Here is a 24,659-nt window from a genome sequence, read left to right as displayed (position 1 = left end):
AACCCACAAACCAGGAGAACATTTGAAGTCAAATGTTCAGCCAACCCACTGAGCCACCCAGGCACCCACATATTCTCACTTCTGAATACATCAACAGCAGAAAACATCAATAGCAAGCCAACACATGGCTCTACAAGCAGCTGTGGTTGTTTTCATTACGAACATTGTGAACGCAGAGGAAACCTTCCTTCTGCTTTATACGGTCATCTGAGGACACCAGAAATCAAATCAGAGTTTGGGGAGAGCCCTTGGGAAGGTCACAGTGGAAGGGAACAGGTCCCTGTTGCCCCTATAGCCATAGCACAGAAAGTGCTGGAAAAAAAGAAAAAGAGATAATTAGCCTAAACTGCTCTCCAGCACCTCTCTCTCTCTCTCTCTCTCTCTCTCTCTCTCTCTCTCTCTTTCTGTCTCTGATACACACACACACACACACACACACACACACGCACAGAGGCTCTGGTTCATATACCTTTCTGACTTCTAAGGGCTATCCTAGGCCTTAAATCTCCTCAATCTCCTCCTTGTCCTTCCCCTGCTCCCCTTCCCACCCATCTCCCTCCTCCCCATCCCCCCTTCTCCTTCTTCTTCTTCTTCTTCTTCTTTTTTTTTTTTTTTTTTGATTAAACTTTTTCTTTTGAGAAACATGCAGACTCACATGCAGTTTAAGAAACAACACAGAGACATCCCTTGTGTCCTTTTTGAGGATCCTTCAATGAAAAAATCTGGTCAAACTACAGTACAATATCACCGGATGTTGGCAATGATACAGAGAACATTTCCATCACCACAAGGGTCCCTGTTGCCCCTATAGCCACTCCCTACCTAAGCCCTGGCCAGCACTAATCTGTTCTCCATTTCTATAATTTGTCATTTCAAGAATGTTACATAAATTAAATCATGCATCATGGAACTCTCTTGGGATTGGCTTTTTTCACTCGGCATAATTCTCTGGAGTCTCACAGGCTGTTGGGTGTTCATGGCTTTTTATTGCTATGCCTGACGCCATGGACCTTCATGTTTTACTTGGATACTTGCCTAGAGATGGAGAGAGGAAGGGACACAGGGCAGGAGGGCTTTCCCGCCACCTACTACCTACGTCCAGTTCGGAAGCCAGAGGTCTTCCGAGGGTGGGGAAGGGCACCCGCCTGAGCCATCCAGGCGGGGCCCAGACGAGGGCGGGGCCCAGCGTGGGGCGCGCGGGGCGGAGCGCCGGGAGAGGGCTGGGACGAGGGAGTGGCGGGCTCGGGAGAACTGCGGGGCCCGCTCCAGTCCACGCGGTCCGGGCAGCACAGAGCGCAGCCGCGGCTCTCTGCCGGGCGGGCGCGTGCGAGTGCGAGTGCGTGGCCCCGCGCAGCCGGAACCTGGGCGCGGAAGCCCAGAGCTTCGCTCCCGGAGGCGGAGGGCTGAGTCCTGCCACTGCTTCTCCGAAGCCTGCGCTGCCCGCAGAGTGAGTTGCCTTCACTCGCCGGGGTGCAGGTGTTTGGGAGGGCACTTTACAGGGCGCTGCTGTCGGCTTCGCAGGCTGTTCCTCGTTTCCATCCTGGGATCGTACGAATCTCTTCCTGAGCCCTACTGCATGATAGGTCCGGTTATAAACGCTTAGCAGAATCGTTTTATATAATCTCTCCTCTACTCGAGGAGGTCCGTGGTGTGATTACCTGCGGGTCCCGAATGAACAGGGCAGCCCAGGGCCAGTTTGGACGGGGGAGGGGGGAAGGTGCCATCATTTAGGCCAAAGGGGCGCCGCGTGGGGCTGTGCTGGCCGCAGGGAGCCCGCCTCTATTTTGGCTTGGCCTTTGCCAAGGGTTTCTTGGCAGTCTGTAGCAGAAACTATTAAAGTAATCTTTAACTTTTTGTTTTTCTGAGATTAGACAAAGAAGTGCGGGAAGAAGAGTGTGTATGAAACAATACCTCGGCTAGCAGTGCTATTTATAGTTGGGGTGAGGGGAGGTAGGAGAAATTACTTAGGTGCCCAGGGAGAGAAATGATCACAAATGGGCATGCATACATATTGAAATGTTATGTAGCTGTTTAACAACCGGCTCTGGAGCCTGTCTAAATGGAAAGAGGCATGTAGGAAATATTAAGTTTAAAAAGAAACATGATAGTTATTTTACCAGCAAAATCGCCTTAGGAGGCGCCTGGATGGCTCAGTTGGTTAAGCTCCCGACTCTGGCTCAGGTCATGATCTCCTGGTTGGTGAGTTCCAGGGCTGGTAGTTGAAGCTGCTTCTGTCTCCATCTCTCTCTCTTTCTCTCTCAAAAATAAATAAACATTAAAAAAAAAAGAATAGACTTTTTAAAAATGGGTTTATTTGGGAATTGCGGAGAATTGCAATCTGGGACAAGCAAGCTTAGGCAAAGTCATAGACAAGTCCCCAGAAGAAAGGGGAGGAAGGCTGGGAGAGCGCAGGTTGGCAAGGCTGTTAGAAACAAAGTCCATTGGCAGAAAGTGGGAGGTCGAAGAATACTGGCTTCTCATTGGCTGGGCTGTTGCGGGGGCAGGAGGAAACCTTTCTTCCTCCTGCTAGGGCAGTAGATACCTATGTGCAAGGTTCATCGCTTCCTCTTATGTCTGCAGTTGCCCCAGCCATAGGTGTGAGGGCTACTCCTGCTGGCTTCCAACTGCCTTCTAAATGACGTTTGCTTAAACGTTTAAGACGTTTTATTAAACATCTCAAAAATCAAGTGAAAACATTATGAAATAGCTTCTGGGTGCTGATTAAAGTGAAATAATATACACAAAAAATATCAGAGGTGGGTATACCTAGTTTTATAACGTGTTAGCCTAAAAAAGAGCTAGTTATTTTACCAGCAAAATGACTTTATTCGGGAATAGCAGAGGAATTGCAATTTGAGACAGGCAAGCTGTGGCAAACCATAGGTCAGTCTGGAGAACAAAGGAGAGGTATGCTACTTTACAAAGACAAAGGAGGAAGTTGGGACGGGCTGCTTTTCCTCTATTGGAAGAAAGTGAAGAGTTCAGGATGGCGATGGTTTCTCATTGGCTGAATGAAACCTAGCAGTTTCTTACTGGCTAGGCTGCTGCTCCCCAAAGAGAAAGAAAATCATTCTTACTCCTGCTGGGTTGTAAAGAGAACTTCTTCCTGTCCAGGAATGTGAGATAAGCTGTGAGGGAAAGTTTGTGGGTGAGAGGCCCCTCTATAGGGTGTCCTGATTCCATTTTAGATGAGGTTTCCCTTTATTAATTTTCGCAGACCACAGGGTTCCTTTTTCCACTTGGGTAAGTGCATCATTCCTAACAAAGGAGAATACTACTGCTGTTGAGGGGGGTGTTAAGGGAGTTGAGTGAGCCGGGAGTAAAGAACACTGAATAGCTAGTAAAAAGTCTGGTTTTGAGTCTTTTCTGTAATTTGGGACAAGTTGCTTACTTCTTGGGCCTGTTTCTTAATCCGCACAAATAGGAGAATGGATGAGAGGAAAGTCACAAACAAGTTCCTCAAGCGTCTGGGCATGTGATGTAAATACATAAACTGGGCCAAGCAAAACAGCAGGGAATGGTGAGGCCTGGGGATACAGAAGAAGGGATGCCTTGCCATGGGCATTGAAATTAAAAGCATTTTATCCAGACCAAAATGAGATCTCAGCATAAGGTGTTCCCTGAGCTTACAGTGACACAGATGACCTTGTAAAAGGTACTCAGTTCCAGTCATTCTCCTGCTTAAGGTGCTCTGATGGCTTTCTGTTAGCCTTAGAGTACGATCCTTGCCCCTGGTCTACGGACCCTACCCCACCTCTCTGACCATATCTCCCACCATCCAACTCTTCCTTCCTTTTTTTTTTTTTTAAACCACAGACGAACACTCCAGGCCATTTCCTACTTCAGGCCTTACACTTGCCATTTCCTCTGCCTGAACCTCTGATCTTTGCATGACTGAGTCCATATCATCATCCCTGTTCAGAGATACTTTCCTGGACCATCCTATCTAAAATAACAAATGTACCCCTGCCATTTTAACCACAAAAGTACTTTATTTTCTTATCGCTGTCACTTAGCATTATTATTAGTACTTATCACTATCTAGAATTTTATGGTTGCTTTCCTTGCCTGCTTTTTTTTTTAATGTTTGTTTATTTTTTGAGAGAGAGAGAGAGACAGATCATGAATGGGGGCGGGGCTGGGGAGCAGAGAGAGAGGGAGACAGAATCTAAAGCAGGCTCCAGGCTCTGAGCTTCAGCACAGAGCCTGATGTGGGGGGTTCAAACTCACAAACCACGAGATCATGACCTGAGCTGAAGTCGGATGCCTAACTGACTGAGCCACCCAGGTGCCTCTCCTTGCCTGCTTCCTTTGTGTGCCCAGCCCCCCCCCCCCCATAAAGTTCCATTTTCCTCACCTATGTTGTTCACAGCTGTAGCCTCAGCACCTAGTGCAGTACCTGGCCAGAGGGTAGGTCCAAGCTGAATGAATGGATACGTTGGAATTGTGTCCCATTCACTGCTATTAATGGAGAGTCAACTCCAACGACTTAAACAGGATTCAGAGTTTGATCTCCCATGTAAAGAAGTCTGAAAATTGGCAATTCAGAACCATCTCGTGGCTCCAAGAAAGGACCTGGAATCCAGGTTCCTTTCCTGTTTTTCTGCTCTACCATTCTTAGTCTATAGCTTCTACCCCCATGATACCAAGATGGCTAATTGAGCCCTAGCTGTCATTCCACAGTCTAGCTCAGATGAAGGCCAGTGGCAGGGGCAGAAATGGTACCTCCACCCTCCCCACCCCTGAAGCAGCCCCTTCAAGGATATGTCCTAAGAGCCACCCCTAATGGCTTCTGCTTCACCTCTTTCGCCACCCCTAAGTGGAAGCCTGGGAAATGTAGTCATTAGCTGGGCACATTGACACATGACTAAATTCAGAGACTGTTCTTAAAAAAACAAGAGGGGATGTTGGGTAGCCAAAGAGGCAGATTTCTAACTGTTCAGTCAGCAGTCAATTTAAGAAATGGGCAAGGATTTAAATTACCATTGAGTTTATGATGGTGTTTGGAGTTCCCACCCTCTGTCTGATCAGAGCTGTTTGCCCACTCTCCAGTTTAAGTGCCCTGCCTGCCCTCAACTCACCTCCAGCCACAATTATTTAAACTTCCTTTCCTTTCTGTCCCCAGGACAGAAGTTCATCTCCCTGCAACCCACTTCCACTTCTTCACAGTGTTCTGCATATCTCAGCCCTTTACCTGGGGCTCCTGGACAGCTGAAGGTATGGTATGCAAGGGCCAGGAAGAAGCTAATTCAGGCTCTGCTCCAGATTCCAGTTGTAGCCATGGATAAACCTGATTTCTGTCTCTCTGTTCTTTTTGTTATACTATAAAGATGCACTGAGGGGCACCTACGTGGCTCAGTTGGTTAAACCTCTGACTCTTGATTTTGGCTCAGGTCGTGATCTCTGGGTTTCGTGAGATTGAGTCCTACACCAGGCTCCGTGCTGACAGTGCAGAGCCTGTTTAAGATTTTCTGTCTCCGGCTCTCTCTGCTCCTCCCCCACTCACGCTGTTTCTACCTCTGTCAAAATAAATAAATAAACTTTAAAAAAAAGATGCACTGATATGTTAAAATTGTCATGTGGATACAGCACGTATCATACAGCATCTCCACACTGACCTTGACTTACAGGCTGTGGATTGTTTGTTTGTTTGTTTGTTTGTTTGTTTTTTGGGGGCAGAGGGAGTAGGTTTATTGGAGATACCTTGTCTCTCCCAGAGTGAAGCCAGTTATTTCAGAGTTGGCTAGCCAGGAGTAGGATTCAGGTCTCTCTTGTGCCTTTGAGGCTCTCTGGGGAGAACTGACATTTTTCCAGAGTCTTATTCTGTGCTGGCCACCATGTGTGTGCACTGTCTGTCTGTCACTTTGCAGACCACGTAGACATGGTAGCTGTGAATTTCTCACCTGTACTCCTGACCTTTGTCTGTTCAGCTGTGTTGATTATTTGGGTTTTTTGTGTGTGTGTGTGTGTGTGTGTTGATTATTTGTAGTAAGTGAAAATGTGGGAGAGGGGGAGGGAGGAAGGACACAGGGCCCGGCCTCCTGCTTCTTGTCATTCTCATTTTCTAGGACCTGTTCATTAGGGCTGCCTTCACGGAAGGTTCTGGGTCCTCTCAAAAAAAAAAAAAAAAAAAAAGTACTGGTGTTGACACCCTGCATGATTTGTCCTCTGAGGCCTAAATCTCCAGGTGGCCCCTGCTGAGAAGGCTTTTTTTTTTTTCCAGACACATTTGCATGTCCTTCATGAGGCCTGGAGTTGGTACATGGACCTCACCACTACCTCTCCCCATGTCCTTCAAGTGTTTGTTTTCTCTTCCAGATTGTCAGGGTCACTGAGAAGAGTGACTACAGCTGAAAGCCTGGGGCTTGCCACAGCAAATCCTTCTGTGCCCAGGATTAACAGCAGACCCTCCCTTTGGCAGTGGTCAGAGGGGAAGAATCCAACTTCTTAGAACATGGCAGGTGACTGTTAGCTATGGGGGAATTAAACATTTTTAAATACAAATTTTAATTAGAAATTGAATATGTATAAAAATCCAAACAAGACTGAAATGTATAAAACTTGTTTCATGTTTTAACATGAATCACTATTTGGAGTTATCTTGTTTTGTATTTTCTTCCTCGTTTTACTGCCCATTTCAGCCCCACTAGAAGTGAGGGCCATGCTTATCTTGTTTACTCTGCTTCTAGCCTCTGGAATTATCCCCAGGCTGTATTAGTGCTCAATAAATACTTTTTTAAAAATGTATTTATTTAATTTGAGAGGGGGGAAAAAGGGGGAGAGAGAGAATCCCAAGCAGGCTCCACACTGTCAGTACAGAGCCTGACACGGGGCTTGAACTCATGATCTGTGAAATCATGACCTGAGCCAAAATCAAGAGTCAGACCCTTAACTTACTGAGCCATCTGGGACCCCTCAATAAATACTTCTTGAGTGAATGAGCCCCAGGAGTAACTGTGGTTTAAAATGCAATATGACCAGGGGCACCTAGGTGGCTTAGTCGGTTAAGTGTCCGACTCTTGATCTCAGCTCAGGTCATGATCTCAAAGTCCATGGGATTAAGCCCCATGGGATTCTCTCTTTCTCTCTCTCTCTCTGTCCCTCCCCTCCTCTCTCTCTCTCTCTCTCTCTCTCTCTCTCTCTCTCTCTCTCTCCCAAAATAAATAAGCACTAAAAAAAGTAAAATAAAATTCAGTATGACTTAATTTTTACTTTTGTCCCTGCTCACCACATGCAGACACACACACACCATTCTGCAACTTTTTTTCTGTCAACAGTGTGACATACAAATCTTTTCGGAACATAAAAATTTACTTATTTTACGTCTTATGGCATAGATTAGGGTTTCTTAACCTCAATACTACTGACATTTTAGGCAAATAATCCTTTGGTGTGGTGCTTTCCTGTGCTTTGTAGGATATTTAGCAGCAGTTCCAGTGTCTCTCTACTACATGCCAGCAGCACCCTCTTCCCTCGCTGTGATGACACAGAATGTCTCCAGACATGGCCAACTGCCCCCTGGGAGCCAAACCTGCCCCTACTTGAGAACAGCTGATGGAGATTATTTCGTTTGGATCCATTAGTAGAATTCCTGTGTAACAATAATGTTAACTATTAACCTAACTCATGGAATTCAACCTTTACACCCAGTTAAATGCCCCCAAACTGTCTGCTTCAAATAACATTTGTATCTGCTCCTTAAGGGCCTAAACTGAAAAACTTAAATCAGGAGTTCAAACATTTTTGTCTTAGACATTACCAGGCCAAAGCTGTTTCCCAGAAGAAACTAGTACCTAATCTCACAGAATCTTCTGAATGAAGGAAATATTGCTTCAGAGGGTATTGGTATTAATGATACATCCAGGACCTTTAAGACCTGACTCTCCTTAGAACCTTTTTGTCATCAGTTTAGCCACCCAGAGCAGATTCCATATAGGCCTTGCCTCCCTCTGGGATTAGGGGTCCGATTTCCATACCTTGTTTACATGTCACATTTCAGTGGCCGTGGAGGAGAAGGAAGCAGAACTGTGTGTCAGTAGCTGATGCCAGCCCAGTAGGGTTAGCGTGAGAGGTTAATTATGGTAGCTTTCTTCTTTTTTTTTTTTTTAATTTTTTTAATGTTTATTTATTTATTTTGAGAGAGAGAGAGAGAGAGAGAAAGAGAGTGAGCAGGGAGAGAGGTAGAGAGAGAGACAGACAGACAGAGAATCCCAAGCAGGCTCCTCACTGTCAGCACAGAGCCTGACTCAGGGCTTGCTCTCACGGATCATGACATCAATACCTGAGCTGAGATCAAGAGTTGGCACTCAACCCATTGAGCCACCCAGGTGCCCCCAGTTATGGTGGCTTTATTTTGATGTTGGAAAATAGGGCTAAAACCTCTTATAGAGGATAACCACAGTAGATTGGGCTTTTAAATTTGTGGTGTTATTTTTGAGGAACCATGACCCATTTTATATCTATGTATTAGTAAGCTCAAGCAATGACGTTAAAACTGGATTTTTTTAAAAAAAGTTCATTATTTTAAAACTGTCATCCATTAAAAAAGGTTGGTATTTCTTAACTTCAGCCTGTATTGCACATATACATTTCGTTTTTGTCTTAGTCTTCATGGAATTTTGACAAAGAGGAATTGTTCTTCAAGAGAAACCCTTCTCCAATTTAGGCAAGAAAGTTCTCATTGTCTATGCGCACCAAGAACCCAGGTCTTTCAATGGATCCTTGAAGAAAGTGGCTGTGGATGAACTTGGCGCGCAGGGCTGCACTGTCACCGTTTCTGACCTGTATGCCATGGACTTTGAGCCGAGGGCCACCAGGAAAGATATCACTGGTGAGTCAGGGGCTAAATGTTTTAACTTTCTTCTATTTTGTTAATTGAAAAAATGTTCTGAAAAAACTTACCATTGCCCATGATACCCAATTCTCAAGTCTAAAGAGTCCATGTGGCAGGTCTTCCCATCCCTGGCCCCGACCCACCTAGTTTCACTGCCCTCAAGGTCACCAGTGTACCCACTTTTCTCTGTATCCCTCCAGAGATGGTCTGTCCTGTATAACGCAATTACGGGCATATTCTCCATTTTCTCATTGACTTGTCTATAAAATCTTTTGAATTAATTTTCCAGGTTCAAAAAGTAATCAGATGATATTTTCATTGAGATCCCAATACAGTTACAGGTGAACTTTTATTTATCCAAGAGAATGGTGTGCCTTTTCATTTCCTCACATCTTCTTTTTCAACCCTACAGATCTCTATAAGTTTTCTTCATACAGACCTTGCACAGTTCTTGTTAGCTGGTTTTTGTTTCTCTGCATGAAGAAAGTGTGCCTCTCTGTGTGCCTCTGTGGTGTGTGTGTATCCAGCCACTACTAATTTTCTCGCTCTTTGTAGTAGATTTTATTCTCTGGAGCTTTCCCAATATACAGTCAAATCATGTGCAAATAATAATTTCACCTCTGTTTTTCTAGTAGTTAATATTAGAATATATTTGGCCTGTGCAGATTTTATTATCTCTGTTTACCGTTATCAGAACCGCCCCAGTGTCTGCTGTAGGTTCCACATACGGTGAGTGGCCAAAACCCTACCCGGAACCTGCCTGAGAGAACGCAATCTCTTCACTAATAGCAGTTACCATCCTTGGGTTTCTTGTCAATACAAAACCTTATACATAGGACACACCCAAAGTGTGCTTTTTAAATGAAAATCAAATACAAGTAGGTTAAAAGAGGAAACAAAGAACACTGAAATATTTCTGAATTACAAATCTGTTGGAGGACTGTGGGTTCAGTTTTCTTTCTGGTTCTTTTCCACACGGCCAGGGGTCTGTCTGCCGCTCTCCAGACTCCATGTGGTGGAGTGGTTCACACCTGGTCTCGTCATCCTACCTCTGCTGGCTGCTAAGACCTCTGTAGTGTTGAACGAGTCGCTCAGCCTCTCTAAAGTCTCAGTTTCCTCTCTGGTAGACTGGGAATTACACTTAATGGTTATTATAAAGATAGAAAAGGTAATGTGTGTAGAGTACACCACTTGATAGGTAGGAAGTCCTCAGTAAATGGTAAGCTACTGTTAATTCTGATTCATGCCTCCGATGAATCTTTTTGGCTGCCAGATTTCAACTGAAGGTGTAGATCAGAATAACTCCTCCTTCATGTTAGCTGTCACGGGCAGTGCTGTAAGTTCTAGCCCAAGGCCCCTCCTCGTACCCACTGCTGCTGCCCGACTGCCTGCTGCCCACCACACTTGTTCTTGAATCACTGCTGCTACAGTGAGCTTTTCCAAACCGAATTTGGAGTATTTATTTATTTTCCCTGCTTAAATTGTATGGCCTCCTGTGTGCAGGAAAAAGTCAAGCTCCTTAGACAGGCTTATGAGAGCTGACCTATCTCTCCATTCAGGTTACCTGCAGCCCTCCTGGCCTCTCACCCATTTCCCGAGAGGTGCTTCTGGTGGCCCTTTTCTGGGCTGGTGTGGTTTTTGGACACGCTGATTTCTCCCTGTCTTTTGCCCAGAGTGTCCTCTGTCTTCCCTCCAGTGCTCCAGACTGCCTGGTGAACTCCTACTCCATCTTCAAAGCCCTAAACTGGGCTCATTGACAATGCACCCAAGGAGAGCCAGCCACTGCTGTCCTGAGTTAGACCACGTGCATCTTGATTATAAGATGCGAGGCTTATCCGACCATAGCTTTAGGCTGAGCCAGCTAACTGTTGTTCTGTGTGTTGATCATTTGGTTATTTATCTACTTCTCTTACTGGACTTTGAGTCCCCTGAAGGTAAGAACAGTAGCTTCCTCTCTTTTTATTTCCATAGCCTGGTCCCAGGGCCCAACGCCTATTGGAGTCTCCATAAATGCCTGGTGACTTGCTTTGGGGAGTCCAGGTGGCAGTGATGCTGGTGGGATTGGCCAGGATGGGCTGTGGGTGCATACATGAGAGCAAGAACATATCACCTGTTCTTCTCCAGGTGCTGTCTCTAATCCTGAGTTCTTCAATTATGGGGTGGAAGCATACGAAGCCTGTAAAAAGGGGGCTCTGACCAGTGACATAATTGACGAGCAGAAAAAGGTTCAGGAAGCTGATCTAGTGATATTTCAGGTTTGTGTTTCGTCTAATTATTATAATGAATTAGAGTCCTTCTGTGTACAAGCTCTTTCCAGGTATGGAGTTTCACACTCCTAGAAATGGTATTAATGTTTTTAGCACATTCACACACTTATTTATGTCTAATTGGGTAAGGACATTCATGTAGCCACTATTGGTCACTCAAAATCTCGACTCCCAAGTAAATAGTAATTTCCCGTTAGTCCAGTGGCCCAAGAAATGCCTGCATCATGCAGGTGGCGCTGCCTTCATTCCCTTCTGATGCCCACCTTACACGTGCAGAGGCTGCATGAAAACAAGATTTGTCTACATGAGTGTTTGTCAAGGTAGTTCAAGCCAAATGCAAGTCCTGCCTTAAACATCCTGATTATTAAGAGGAAAATCTTTTAGTTCCTTCCTGTCACTGGTTGCCTCACCCACCCACCTTCCATGTATTCACTCACAAACTGTCCCCAAGCCATGACTCACTGCAGACGGAGCCAGGACACTGCTTCTGTGGGCTCTCACTCGTCAAGGCTGCTGCCTGCCACAGCCTGACAGGCATGCACTCGTGGAGCTCACCAAGAGCCTGGCAGCAAAATAAACCTGTGCTTTCCTGGAGCTGTTGGGTTGACAGAAATCCAAGTCCACTAGAAAGAAGGAATTTATTCTAAGGGCCCTGGTCATTCGGGTCTCCTGGAACTCAGGGACAGGCAGGCCAGCTGGGCTTCAGGGGTGGTGAAACTGGGTGCTGGGACCCCTCTGGCCTTTCCCTCTGATTCTCATCTGCTGTTGTCTGCATGCCACCTCTGTTCTCCTCTCTCACTGCACATCGGGACTGAGGTCTCTAGATCCAGAATCTCCAAGATGGATCTGATTGGCCCAAATTGTCTCTGTTAACCCTGCTTGAGGGCGAGGAGCAGGCGGGAGAACAAGACCACCATGTGAGGGTGAGGGGCAGGGATGTGATCAGTTTGCAGGTGAAACAGCATGTCCTTTATAAAAATCACCCTGCACATATGAGAGGAGGGGATGCTTTACCTGTCCCCTTCCGCCCTGCCCAGGCTGCCTCCATCCATCCCTTCCTGGCACCGTCCCTTCCTTTACTGGGCAACCTGGAGCTGCTAATCTGGTCAAAGTGCAAGATGTTCTTCTATCCTAATTGCATATGGCTGGGTCCCAGGGCCATACACCTTGGTTGTCATGTGCTTTAGCTTCCAGAGTAATAGCCTTGCCAGGACAGGAGGGCTCTATCACAACTTGCTGAGCAGTCTGGGCACATGGACTAGGCGGAACCATACTTGGCTCTCGCTCTTCTCTTCCTATCTCCCTGGGATTGGGTGGGTAACCACGCAGAGCCCGTTTCCCCTCCCCCGTCTCCTCCTCCACTCCTGTAGCTGGATAGCTAAAGCAGGCCAGAGCTTGTTCTTTCTGTGCTGGTCTTTCTTTTTCCCTACTGCATTTCACAGCTTTTTTCCCTCTGCTTTTCCTCTTTCCTGATAGTTTGCCCAGAGGGTCTGCATTGTCATTCAACACCGAAAAAATTTCATTCATCACTACTGCTTAGTCATGATCTCAACTCCCCTTCACTCAGCATTGACTCTGTTCAGAGCACTGTAATGAGTCATTGAATCCTTCCCACAATGCTGTGAGCTAGTAACTTGTACTAGCCCTATTTGCCGATCAGGAAAAGGAGGCACAGAGAGGCTAAGTAACATGCCAGCATCACACAGCAGTGGGCTATGGAGCTTAAATTTCAATGTCAACTCCTGTGTTAGACTTATAGCAAAAGTGCATGAAGCATGGGCTTCCTTCTGCCTTTGGTAACAGATTATTATCTGTGTTCATCTCCTTTCATTGATAATGATATTGGATATAGTGTTAGGGCTTCCATGAGGACCAGAGAGGACTTTAGGGACATCTTACACTGGTGTGTAGAATCTAAGGATAAACTTTAATTTGTATCAAAATCCGAAGCTTCTCAGAACTTAACTCAGCGTGACTCCTAGATGGCAGCAATTCACCCCCAGCACATAAAGGGACAAACTCTTCTCCACACCCTTCCTCTTGTGCCCCCTGATTGGGTCGGTCACAGGACAGCTGCCACAGAGCCAGTGTCCATCAGCGCCCCAGTGCCTCCCCACCTGCCTAGGGACCAGCCCAAGGGTCTGTCCCTGGGGACGCAGAGCCACCTGTTAACAGCAACCAGGACCCTTGTCAGCTCTGGCCCGCTCCACCCCACCATCATCCTGTCCACACTGGGTGCGTCAGAGTGAAAGGGAAGAAACACCCTGCCTGTGCTGCCCTCTTACTACACTCGCCTGCCCAGCCATCTGGGAAGAGGAAGACAGTGGGGTTCCTTCTGAAGCACCAAATATGAAGCCCGAGACTGCCCGCAGCATTCGTTTCTCCCCGTGTTGTGTCCCCAGTTCCCGCTGTACTGGTTCAGCATGCCGGCTATCCTGAAGGGCTGGATGGACAGGGTGCTGTGCCAGGGGTTTGCCTTCGACATCCCAGGATTCTATGATTCCGGTTTCCTCAAGGTATGTACTCCGGGATGAGGATCACTGTGTACTGCTGGGGGCACGTCACATCAGGTTCTATTTCTAGTTTGCTTTTTTGTAAATAAACACTGATTGAGCACCAAGTATGTGCAAAACCCTACGTCCTGTACCTGGGTAAGAAAAGTGAAGTTTGTGAAGTCACAGGGCTTCGTCTAGTGAGGGGTACATGTGTGGCCAGGAAGGGCCTGGAATTAGTGTGGCAGGAGGGCTGGAGGACTGCACGGTGGTCAGCTCTGGCTCAGGAGAGGGCGTCTTCTCTGTGCTGCAGAGGTGAGCCATGACCTCACACTAGTTCACCTCTCTGAGCTTCACATTCGTACCACAAAAAACAAGATGATGTAACACCCATGTTACAGGGTGAGGATTGCATGGAACCTGGTAGATGCACAGTGCACGGTAGCTATGAATTTCATACTAAATAATTTACTGAAATTAATGATATTTTAAATTATAAAAGCCTCAGAAGATGCTTTTATAAGTGTTTATAAAGAAAACATTGAGTCACAAAGATTCATCTTAGTTGGTGAAATAGTACCATTTAGTGAATGGTCCTGTAGGTCAGGGACCTCTATGTCAGGGTCCTGTGTGCCAGGATCCCTTGTGTCAGGGTCCTGTGTGTCAGGGACCTCACTTGCCCTCACAGCAGCCCCTGATGTTGGCAGGTGGGCCTTACCCACCTCCCACATGGTGTCCCAGGCCTGCTCTCTACCAGAAGTCAGGTCATATCCAAGCCCTGTGTCCATATGGTCCATTCCATCCCTGTTGGACATGGTTGCCACTTGTGGCTGGGCTTGGCAGATGAGAATGTTATCATTTGTCCATCCCTGCAGGGAACTTACCTCAGGCTTTCCCTCCCAGTGGTTATGAACCTTGGTGCTGGGGTCACATTTGTCTCCTCTGGAGGCCACACAAATGCATTTGCTTTCTCTTCCACAGAATAAGTTGGCCCTCCTTTCATTAACCACGGGGGGCACAGCCGAGATGTACATGAAAACCGGAGTCAGCGGAGATTATCGATATTTCCTATGGCCCCTCCAGGTACTTGCTGCACCCCCACTCCCCTCCGCTCCCCCTACCAGCTCCCCCAGATGTAAAATAAGATGTGATGTAAGCCTGAAACCCGGACCATTTTATCTACCACCTGAATACAAGAAGTTACAACATTTTGCCTTTTTCAGTTTCTTACTTAGCACTGGAAAAGTTGGCCCGTGGGGAAAACACATAATGATAGCCTTTGATACTGTTGGGTAGAAGCTAAGCCAGACCTGGTTAGCTCATGTCTGCTCTATGGTAAATAGAACCACCCCAAGGTGGCCCTGTGTGTGTGCGGAGCACCGGATGGTGGGGGGTGGGTAGCTGTCCACACTGACTGGCAGTGCATTGTGAAGGGGGCATCAACCTTGAACCCAGGCAAGAGGTGCCCCAGGGCCAGCATTCCTGACAGCCTCACACCCACCACAGGTGATGGGTCCGTGAAGCCAGGGGCTGTGCCCTATCCCCAGAGCCACACCCTTCTCCAAGTTTCCAGGACTCTGGGCCTGCCCTCCCAGGTAGACATCATCCTGCCTCCGCACACCTCTGGGCGATATGTGAAGGGGAAGGCAGGGGGCAAAGCATAAGCAGATGAGGCACAGAGCTGGGGTGAGGAGGAAGAGAGTAGGCTCTGGGTCAGGTGGCTACATCCTGGCTCTGAGCTCCCAGGAGACTGAGAAACCTAGATGCAAACCATTCTTCCAGGATGTTATGAAGGGACCTTTGTCCCTTTGTCCAGGGAGGAGGAGATCACATATTCAGCAGTTTGCAAGCTTACTTTAAAAATGTAGACAGGCGTGTAGGCCCCTCATCCCCTGACCTACCCCTGATAGGGCAAGTCTGGACAAAGGTAGGGTTTTAAGGGAAGGAATGCAGAGGGGGGAGAGTGATATATCTAGAAAAAAGTTGTCTTCTTTGAAAGACAGGATAGTGATTCCATTTAGTGATGCTTTGCTGAAGAAAGAGAGAACTTAAGGCCTAAACTCTAATCCACAGGTCAACTGGTCTCTTAGAGGTTATTAGCCAAGCTTAAATTCTTCTTGTTTTTAAAAAATCTTTGTATATGTTTTCTCAGTTTTCAAAAGTACATATTATGAAAAAAAAGATGAGACTATAAAATATAAAACAGAACATCCTCTTAATCCGCCTCTTAAAAATAATTTCTTTTAATAATTTGATGTATTTCTTTATGGCCCATGCATATTTTTATATGTATGCTTTTTATTATTAGGGTTATTATGCCAATGTCTTTTACATAAATGGTATACTACAAATACTGCTACAAATTTCTCATTTTTATTTAACACATATCTCGAGCAACCATCCATGATTATACACTATAGCTAGAATAATGTCACATCATTCTAGAATAATCCATTGTATGACTGTTCTGTAATTTGCCTAATCAATCAAAACCATAAAGTTTACTATCGGAGTCAGAAGCAAAGATTACAGATTAACCTCAATGAGGATTTGAAACTTCCAACTGTCCACCAAAGTTCTTCACATCACTTGTAAAGGCCCACGTTGTAAGGTTATAGGGCAGCTCAGTTGTTTTCGGCTACCTGATAGTATTAAGTTGTTCTAATATTTTTTGAAGGCTTGTTTAAGGCCATCAACCCCCCACCTCCCACCCCGCCTTTGATTATTTAACTGAATGATACGTAAAGGGTGTCTTCTAATCACTTCCTTGCTTTCTTTGTGGCTGTAGCATGGTGCCTTGCACTTCTGTGGATTTAAAGTCCTTGCCCCTCAGATCAGTTTTGCTCCCGAGATTGCATCAGAAGAAGAGAGAAAGGCGATGGTGGCCTCCTGGGCCCAGAGGCTGAAAACCATCTGGGAGGAAGAGCCCATCGACTGCACGCCTCCATGGTACTTCGGGCAGTAATGCTTCGTGCCACGTCCACATCACAGGAGCAGCACACGGGGAGCTGCAGGCATATACACAGGGAGCAGGGTCCTGTAATAAAACAAGGTCACAACCAAGCAAACTGGATGTATTGAAAGACGGGCAGGACTGAGTGTCTTAGCCAGATCTAGCATTTCATCTAGCATCAGCAGGCTGTACTTGGGGGTGCTCTCATGGATGACATTATTCACCCAGGCTTGCTTTTCTTTGCCAGTAGGTTTCCATCTCCCTGTTTTCAACCTTCATGGGTATTCTTGTGTTCAAACAGTTCTCCTGGAATGGCATAGTTTTTTTTTTTTTAATTTCATAACTCAACTTGGAAATTTCTATTTTTTCATAGGAAAGTTTAATCTTTCATAGCTAGTGTTTTAGTGCTGCGTTTGGACTTATTTCTTCCTTTTTTTTTTTTTTCTTTTTACTTGCATGCATGATGGCTATGAAGTTTTCACTGAACAGCTGTTTCACATGCATTTAAAATCATTGAGTGCAGGTTACAATGAAAATCTCCAAGGAGCGCTCCTGGGTGACTCAGTCAGTTAAGCGTCCGACTCTTGATTACGGCTCAGGTCATGATCTCATGGTTTGTGGGATCGAGCCCCAAGTTGGGCTCTGCACTGGCAGTGTGGAGCCTGCTTGGGATCCTCTCTCTCTCTCTGCCCCTTTCTTGTTCTCTCTCTCTCTTTCTGTCTAAATAAACTTAAAGGGAAAAAAAAAAAAGAAAATCTCCAGGTGTCACTCTGAGCGCCCTACCCCTGTGCACGTGTTCATGTAACACTACTAGTGATTACCCTGGAGCGTAGGCACATGTAGCTGGAGGGGTCTCCCTAAAAGCAAGTTTAAGAGATTAAATCTCTTCCTCACTTCTGAGGACCGAGCTACTGCCTATGCACAGGGGCCCTCCTTCCTTAGCATCCCCAGTCCCACCCACAGTCCCCACATCAGACTCCCCACACCACTCCTCACCGGACTCTCCTCATCACACTCCTTGTTGGCACCCTCATCTTTGAGCAGCCTGTCACCTGCTCCGCCTCTTTCTTCCTCAGCATCTTCAGATCCTTTTCCATCTGCATTTTCTTCTTCTTGTTTCCGTCTGGTCCATCATCAACCAAATTCTCTGTGTGTGTCTCCTTTCCATCTGAATCTTCACACACAGCCTTCCCCACCAACCACTCAGAGCCGCCATCCCCAGATTCTCATTTCTCAGGATGGTTCCTTCCTAACTCCTTTTCAACACCATTTTCTGCTCGTTATTTCTTGGAGTCTTCCTCAAAGCCCTTTTCAGAGCAATCTTCAGATTCTCTTTCCAAGACGTCTTCTTCTTCAGTTTGCTTTTCAGGGTTGCCTGCAGACTTTTTTGTTTTTTTCTCTTCAGAGTCTTTTTTGAAGGTCTTCTTTCGAAACTGTTCTCTTCAGACTTCTGGAACTGCCTTCTGCAGACTTTTTGGGGGCCATGTTTTTTAGCATCTTTTTTCGGAAGCATCTTCAAAATCTCTCCCATCTTCCCATTTTTCGAATATCTTTCCATGGATAGATTCTTCAAATGCCATGTTAGTTGTGGCTTCTTGAGCATTCATCCTGGATGTGCTAGGGTGCTCTGGAAAAGCCTTACCTTAGAAGGCCTTGCTTTTTGAAGCAAAGGTAGTATTTGAACATTGAACACCTCTGTAGGCCTCAGGATATGGAAGGAAGACTTCCACAAAGCTGTTCTGCTCTTACACTTGGGGTCTTCTCAGCCTGGTCATCTATAGCCCCACCCCATGTCTGTATAGGAATCCCATGGGTCTTCTCAGCCTGGCCATCTGTAGCCCCATCCCATGTTTAGACAGGGGTCCTGTGACCATCACACCACCTTCCATCGAAGGTTTGAGTACAAAGATAGCTTCCTCAAAGACACCGAGGTTATGCCATCTGGTGTCTTTTAAAGAGAAGGAGATTCCTGATTGACCCAAGCTTTGAACACTCTCAAAGGTTTTCTCTGACCGTGATCAGCACCAATGGACCATCCTCAAAATCCATAGGATGAAACACTTTGGTGATGACCATTCCCTCATGGGGCACTAAGGATGTTCCAGCAGTCCAGGTGCTTTTATTCCAGAACCAGATCCTTCCTGTGGGGCTTGCACCTCTTCCTTTCTGATGCCTCATATTCCCCTCCAGTTGAAACTTAGCTACCTCAATATGTGATTTCTAGCTTCTAATTTCATCTTCATGCAAAAGCATTGCACAATCCAGATTCCCTCTTCAAATAACTGCAAAGCCCATCTGCTTTAAGATTTCCTTGTTACCTTTGTAAAACTTGATCATAAAGTCTCTCTGAAGATCTCAGAATCATGCCAAGTCAGAAGTTGTATAAATGCCTCCACCATAATGTCTGTAGGCAAACCAGTTGCATTTATATTTGTAGCTCTGTTTTCCACATGAAGGCTTTCTTTTTTCTCTCCTTTTTGAGATTGGTGGATTGGGGGTGTTTCTCTGCAGAGGTTTTTTTTTTAGCATTGGTGGCAGATTTGCCATCATTGAGAAACCATCATTAGCCTAATATGCAGGCATGAAGTCTCCAGTGATCTGAAACCAAGCCTTCTTGCCTGCAAGGATGTCAGCCAGCTGCTCCTCGAAAGGCTGGGTTTCTCCACTGGAATTCTTGGTGTCTCTGTATAGTTCTCGAATTTGCAATTGCTCATTTGCAGGTTCCTCATCCAAGCACAGCTGACCCTTGAACAACACAGGTTTGAACTGCACAGTTCCTCTTACACGTGGATTTTGTTCAATAAATATACTGGAAAAATTTTTGGAGATTTACAACAATTTGAAAAAACTCACAGATGAACTGTGTAGCCTAGACCTACTGAAAAAAAAATGTTGAAGTAATATCTTATTGTTTATTCTTTCTATTTTAAAATTTATATCCAAGTTAGCATATAGTGCAACAATGATTTCAGGAGTAGATTCCTTAATGCCCCTTACCCATTTAGCCAATTCCCCCCTCCCATAACCCTTCCAGCAACCCTCTGTTCTCTATATTTCAGTCTCTTATGTTGTTTTTAAATTTTGTGTTTAGTGTTATTTATTTTTGAGACAGACAGAGACAGAGTGTGAGTTGGGGAGGGACAGAGAGAGGGAGACACAGAATCCGAAGCAGGCTCCAGGCTCTGAGCTGATAGCAGGGCTCAAACCCACGGACCATGAGATGGTGACCTGAATCGAAGTCAGATGCTTAACCAACTGAGCCACCCAGGTGCCCCTAGAATCTCTTATGTTTTGTCCCCTTCCCTGTTTTTATATTATTTTTGCTTCCCTTCCCTTATGTTCATCTGTTTTGTATCTTAAATTCCTCACAGGAGTGAAGTCATATGATATTTGTCTTTCTCTGACTGACTAATTTCGCTTAGCATGATACCCTCTGTTCCATTCACATAGTTGCAAATGGCAAGATTTCATTCTTTTGATTGCTGCATAATACTCCGTTGTATATATATACCACATCTTCTTTATCTATTCATCCGTTGATGGACTTTTGGGCTCTTTCCATACTTTGGCTATTAGACATACTGAAAATTTTAAGAAAAATGTATTATTGTAAGAATGTAGTAAATACAGACAAAATGTGTGTTAATAGACTATATTTCTGGTCAACGGTAGCCCATTATAGTTAAGTTTGGGGGGTCAGGAGTTACACGCAGATTTTTGGCTCCCTGGGGGTGGTGGCTGGTGCCCTAACCCCTGCATTGTTCAGTTGTACTTGCTGCCCATGTGTCCCGCCTAGATTGGGAGCAGCTCCAGACGAGCAAGGAGGGGCTGGCTTACTCCGCCCGGACTCAGTGTTGCCAGTTAAGGTCCGAGGCCTGACATCATTTTTGTATTTTCACTGTGCCTGGCTTTCTTTCGTGGTGCTATTTCCCAGTCAGACTCTGCCTCCAGAATCCCTCAAAAGTTTCTGATGCTTGGAGAATTCTACTTGATTTTCTTCCAGGCACCTCCGATTCAACAGTAATCAAGTCTCCTTCCTACACCCCGTCCACCACCTCTTACTTCAGTAAGTGGCAGGAACATTCCTCCAATGCTTGGGGCCCAAACCTGGGCCTCATCTGGGCTCCCACTCAATCAAGCTTCATGTCTTGCTGACTCCAGCTTCTGCCTATATTTCATTTGCCCAGTATTTCCATCCATGATTCTACCATGCTTATCCAGGATGCTGCTTTTTCTTGCCTGGATTATTGCAACAACCACCTAGATAATTTTCCCTTATTCATGTTTGTCCTTTAGAACCCATTTTCTACAAATGCTTAGAACATTCTTTTAGTACACACACACACACACACACACACACACACAGCTTGTGCCACTCTTGAGGCCTATTAATCCTTCAAGGGCTTCTCATGGCTCTCAGAAAACATTCAGAATCCTTGAGCTGAATACAGTGAATACAGTATGTGACCCTGTCTCCTTTCCAGGCACTCTGGCTACTCTGTGTCTCCATCCCAGCCATACCTGACTTCTTACTCCCACCAAGAGCCCATCTCCATCTTAGGACACAGGCTGCTCCCTCTGGCAGGAATGCTCCCCATCTTGTCACCCAGGCCACCTCCCGTGTCACTTGATTAAGGAAACCCACCACAACCTCTTGCATGGAGTTGGATATCCTGTCTGATACCCTGTACTTCTGGCTTAAAAAAAAAAATCTCTGTGGTGTTTTGTTTACTCGAGAAACACATGAGGATATTTTCACATACACATCAAACACAGGGACCATCTGATTAACGTTTGTGTCCATCACTAGGCTGTTGGCTCCACGAAAGCATGGATGGGACCAGTCTTGTTTAAGCTGCGTCAGTATGGGGAGCCCCCATCCCAGGAGGTATTCCCTAAGTATCTGTCAGAGGAACAAGGTCTGCACTGCACCCGCTGGGGGCCCCAGGCTTGGTCACAAGCAGCAGTTTGGCTCTCTGCAAGGCTGTGGTTTCCCTGTGCTAAGAGTATATCCCTGTGCACACCAGGTGGACAGAAAGTGTGGACGCGTGACTGGACCTTATTGCTCACTTCCTGGTTTCTCTCCTGGTCCCGTGCTTGCTGAAACTGGCCCCTGGCATTTGATGGGGGCTGTAGTTTGGGGACAAGAGGCAGCCCACGGAGAAATTCCCTGAACAGCTGTCTTCCTTCTTTTCACGGATCCCTCTGAGATCCATTTAGGCAGCATGAACTCTGCTCCTCCTCCCTCATGCCCAGCGGACTGCAGCTGCCACAAGTGTGACAGGTGGACAGGAAGCGCAGCCGCCTTTGGAGCCTCATCCTGCAGTCCGTGTGGGGTTGCTGGGCCCCCTCAAGGCAGGAAGCAGGTGCCACACCGCGTGGTCTCTGAAGTCACCAACTCTTAAATGTCACAGGGGTGGAGTGTCTGACCAGCCAGGGGATGCTGCCTCTTCCCACAAGGGAGTTAGAGGACCGAAGTTCAAGGGGATGACTCCTCACTGTTTCCTGAGTTCCAGAAGCCCATCTTCCATGAGAAAACTTGGGCTTCCCATATGCCAAAGATGTTAATTCTGCCTTCCAACAAAAATTGTTTGTACTTCAAGGGCTAGGACCTTATTGTAGCTCACTGTAGCTCCCATAGCACCAAGTAGGCTTGTACATTGCTGAGGTTTAAGATCTCATTGCCAAGGGGCTCCTGGGTGGCTCAGTCAGTTAAGCATCTGACTTTGGCTCAGGTCATGAACTTACAGTTCATGGGTCTGAGCCCTGCGTTGGCCTCTGTTCTGACAGCGCAGAGCCCGGAGCCTGCTTCGGATTCTGTGTCTCCCTCTCTCTCTGCCCCTCTTGGCCCACCCCCCCAAGTAAACATGAAAAATAATTAAGATCTCATTGCTGAAAAACTTAAAATGAAAACAGCATTGGCAGGGCTGCAGGAGTTGCTGTCAACAGAAAAAGTAATCATAATAACCGCAGTCACATGTAAGGCAATGACAACATTTTTCTTAGGAGCATGAAGCCTATTTTGGATTCAGAAAGTTCTCTTTGGTTATGTAGTTAGGTTCCGCACCTAGTTTGGGTGGAGGTTAGTAAAGACGAAAGAAACTTACGTTGCTCAGTGTAAGAAAAGTCTCAGGATATTCAGGGTAGTTCCTGGCAGCTGGAGAGTGTAGGAGAGGGAAACAGGCACAGGTCTCAAGAGGGGGCATGGGCCCCAGGATACTGTGGCAAGATGGGGAGGTAGGAAAGAGATGGCTTATGAGCATTCAGTTTGGGGAAGACGCAGGAACCGTGGGTCAGCCCAGCCAATCCCAGTCAGCCCTCCAGCTATCTGATGTGTGCTCCAGATATTTTGTTTTGCCCTTAAAGGAAAGTGCTACTCCAGGCAAGACTAGAGGGCTTGAGATCACTAGGATTGCAACAGCACTAGGATTGTGACACTGTTGATTGGCTCTGTACTGCTGAGAGCGCCTGGAGGTAAATAACAGGAGCTAGAAACACAGCTGGAGCTTTGCCCAGGAAATTCCAACTAGGGGAGGAAGTATTCTAAGGAAGTGCCTGAGAGTGAATGCCATTTTCTAAATTAAATATTTGCTTTTTTAGTAATGGTAGTTATGATGATGAGTAATAATAGCTAACGTGCTGGATGTAACATATGCCAGGGAATGATATAAATTCATCACGTGTATTAGCTCCTTTAATCCTCCTAACACCCCGTGAACAAGTCCTATTACTGTCTCCACCTTACACATGAGGAAACTGAGGCAGAGTTAGATTAAGACACTTGCCCAAGGGTCACAGCTATAGAGAAGCAGATGTGGAATTTGAACCCAGAGCATCTGGTTCCTCTCTGGGCAACCTAAGTGCCTGTGATGGGGGTAATGACAGAATGCCATGGTCACTCACTGGGCTATTAGGATGGCAGGGGTTGTGAACAGCCACCTTTGCTGTCCCACATCTATTTCTGTTTCTTCTGATGCTAACACCCGGATTTTCCTTTGGGAATCATGCCCTTTCACCAAGCCATGTGGTTTTGATAGGTGTGACATGTCATTAGTACCCAGGAGTGGCACTTGACAGACCTGATCAATCAGTGTTCCATGCCCCACACAAGCCCAGCCCAGCCCAGCAACTCAGGAATTCACTGATCTTCCAGGAAAGGAGACACTTGTCTGGACCTGGAGCTGTGACCATGTGACATGGCCAAGTGCCATGACAGAGAGAGCATTGGCCTGCAGGGAAAGCCAACACTGAGGAAAGTTCATCCACGCTATATAAAGAGACAGCTTTCCGATGACATCCTTTGAACATCTGGAACCATCCTTGCCTGATGGTTCCTTTCTTCAGTTCTTCGGCCATACAAGGCAACATATAACCCTTTTTTGCTTACATGGTTTTATATAACAGTTGCAATTAGAGCAATCCTAAATAATCCAACAAGCACAGTTAGTATCTCCATGGAAACACAAAATACTCCAGGGAAAACAAAACACAAATTCCTTTTGAAATCTGATTGTGATCACATAAGAACATACATAGAGGTATATAAGATTAGAATAAAATTTATACTAATATATTACATTATTTTTCTCACCAAATGGGTTAAGTATATAGTGTTCAATGAACAAAGGAGGAGAAGGTGGAAAATCTGACATGGAGATGCAAGAGAGGCAGCAGAGGTCAGTACAGAGACCTGAGTTCAGTCCCAATTCTGCCAGTAATTGAGTGATTTTTTTTTTTTTTTGACTGAGTAACTTTGAACAAGCTGATCAACATGTTTGGGCCTCAGTTTCCCCATCTATTAAATAAGGGGAATCTGGCTTCCATAGTTACCCCACCTGATGTGCAAGATTCCACTAGACCCTTAGTCTTGTCAAATTGTAATTTTTTTTCCTAAGGTCCCAGAAACAGTCTGAAATACTATCTGGGATCCCCAAGAGTCCTGGGGCTGATCCAGACTCAGAATGGTATGTCTGATTTCTATTCATCTCTTACTGTTTCGTTCTGTAAAGTGGGATGGATGCATTGAAGTATAAATTCATTAAAATGAATTAAGGACAAAGTTTATCAGGAATCTGATCACATGTCACTTGAATTCCTGTATCATTGATGAGAGA

General features: G+C 45.9%; 1 protein-coding gene and 1 pseudogene across 5 annotated transcripts; one reads left to right on the top strand and one right to left on the bottom strand.

Moving 5' to 3' along the window:
- Positions 1 to 1,238: 1,238 nt before the first annotated feature.
- NQO2 (N-ribosyldihydronicotinamide:quinone reductase 2) lies at positions 1,239 to 16,655 on the top strand. Of its 5 annotated transcripts, none has more exons than XM_043590941.1 (8): positions 1,239 to 1,447; positions 6,319 to 6,457; positions 8,666 to 8,830; positions 10,530 to 10,767; positions 10,958 to 11,088; positions 13,503 to 13,616; positions 14,574 to 14,675; positions 16,381 to 16,655. In XM_043590941.1, exons 3-8 carry the CDS (start codon positions 8,741 to 8,743, stop codon positions 16,555 to 16,557), a joined length of 852 nt encoding a protein of 283 aa, XP_043446876.1. In that variant the 5' UTR covers positions 1,239 to 1,447; positions 6,319 to 6,457; positions 8,666 to 8,740; the 3' UTR covers positions 16,558 to 16,655. The 5 variants fall into 5 exon arrangements, with proteins under 5 accessions (XP_043446876.1, XP_043446874.1, XP_043446875.1 ...); XM_043590939.1 differs by having other exon boundaries at positions 6,319 to 6,461; XM_043590940.1 differs by having other exon boundaries at positions 6,319 to 6,461; positions 8,606 to 8,830.
- Positions 16,656 to 16,825: 170 nt separating this feature from the next.
- Positions 16,826 to 21,761, bottom strand: LOC122490425 (annotated as a pseudogene).
- Between the last annotated feature and the right edge of the window lie 2,898 nt (positions 21,762 to 24,659).

Source organism: Prionailurus bengalensis, chromosome B2 (assembly GCF_016509475.1).
Source record: "Prionailurus bengalensis isolate Pbe53 chromosome B2, Fcat_Pben_1.1_paternal_pri, whole genome shotgun sequence".
In the NCBI taxonomy this organism is placed as follows: domain Eukaryota; kingdom Metazoa; phylum Chordata; class Mammalia; order Carnivora; family Felidae; genus Prionailurus; species Prionailurus bengalensis.
The sequence above is the reverse complement of the archived record's forward strand: the minus strand, read 5'-3'. Positions and strand labels throughout refer to the sequence as shown.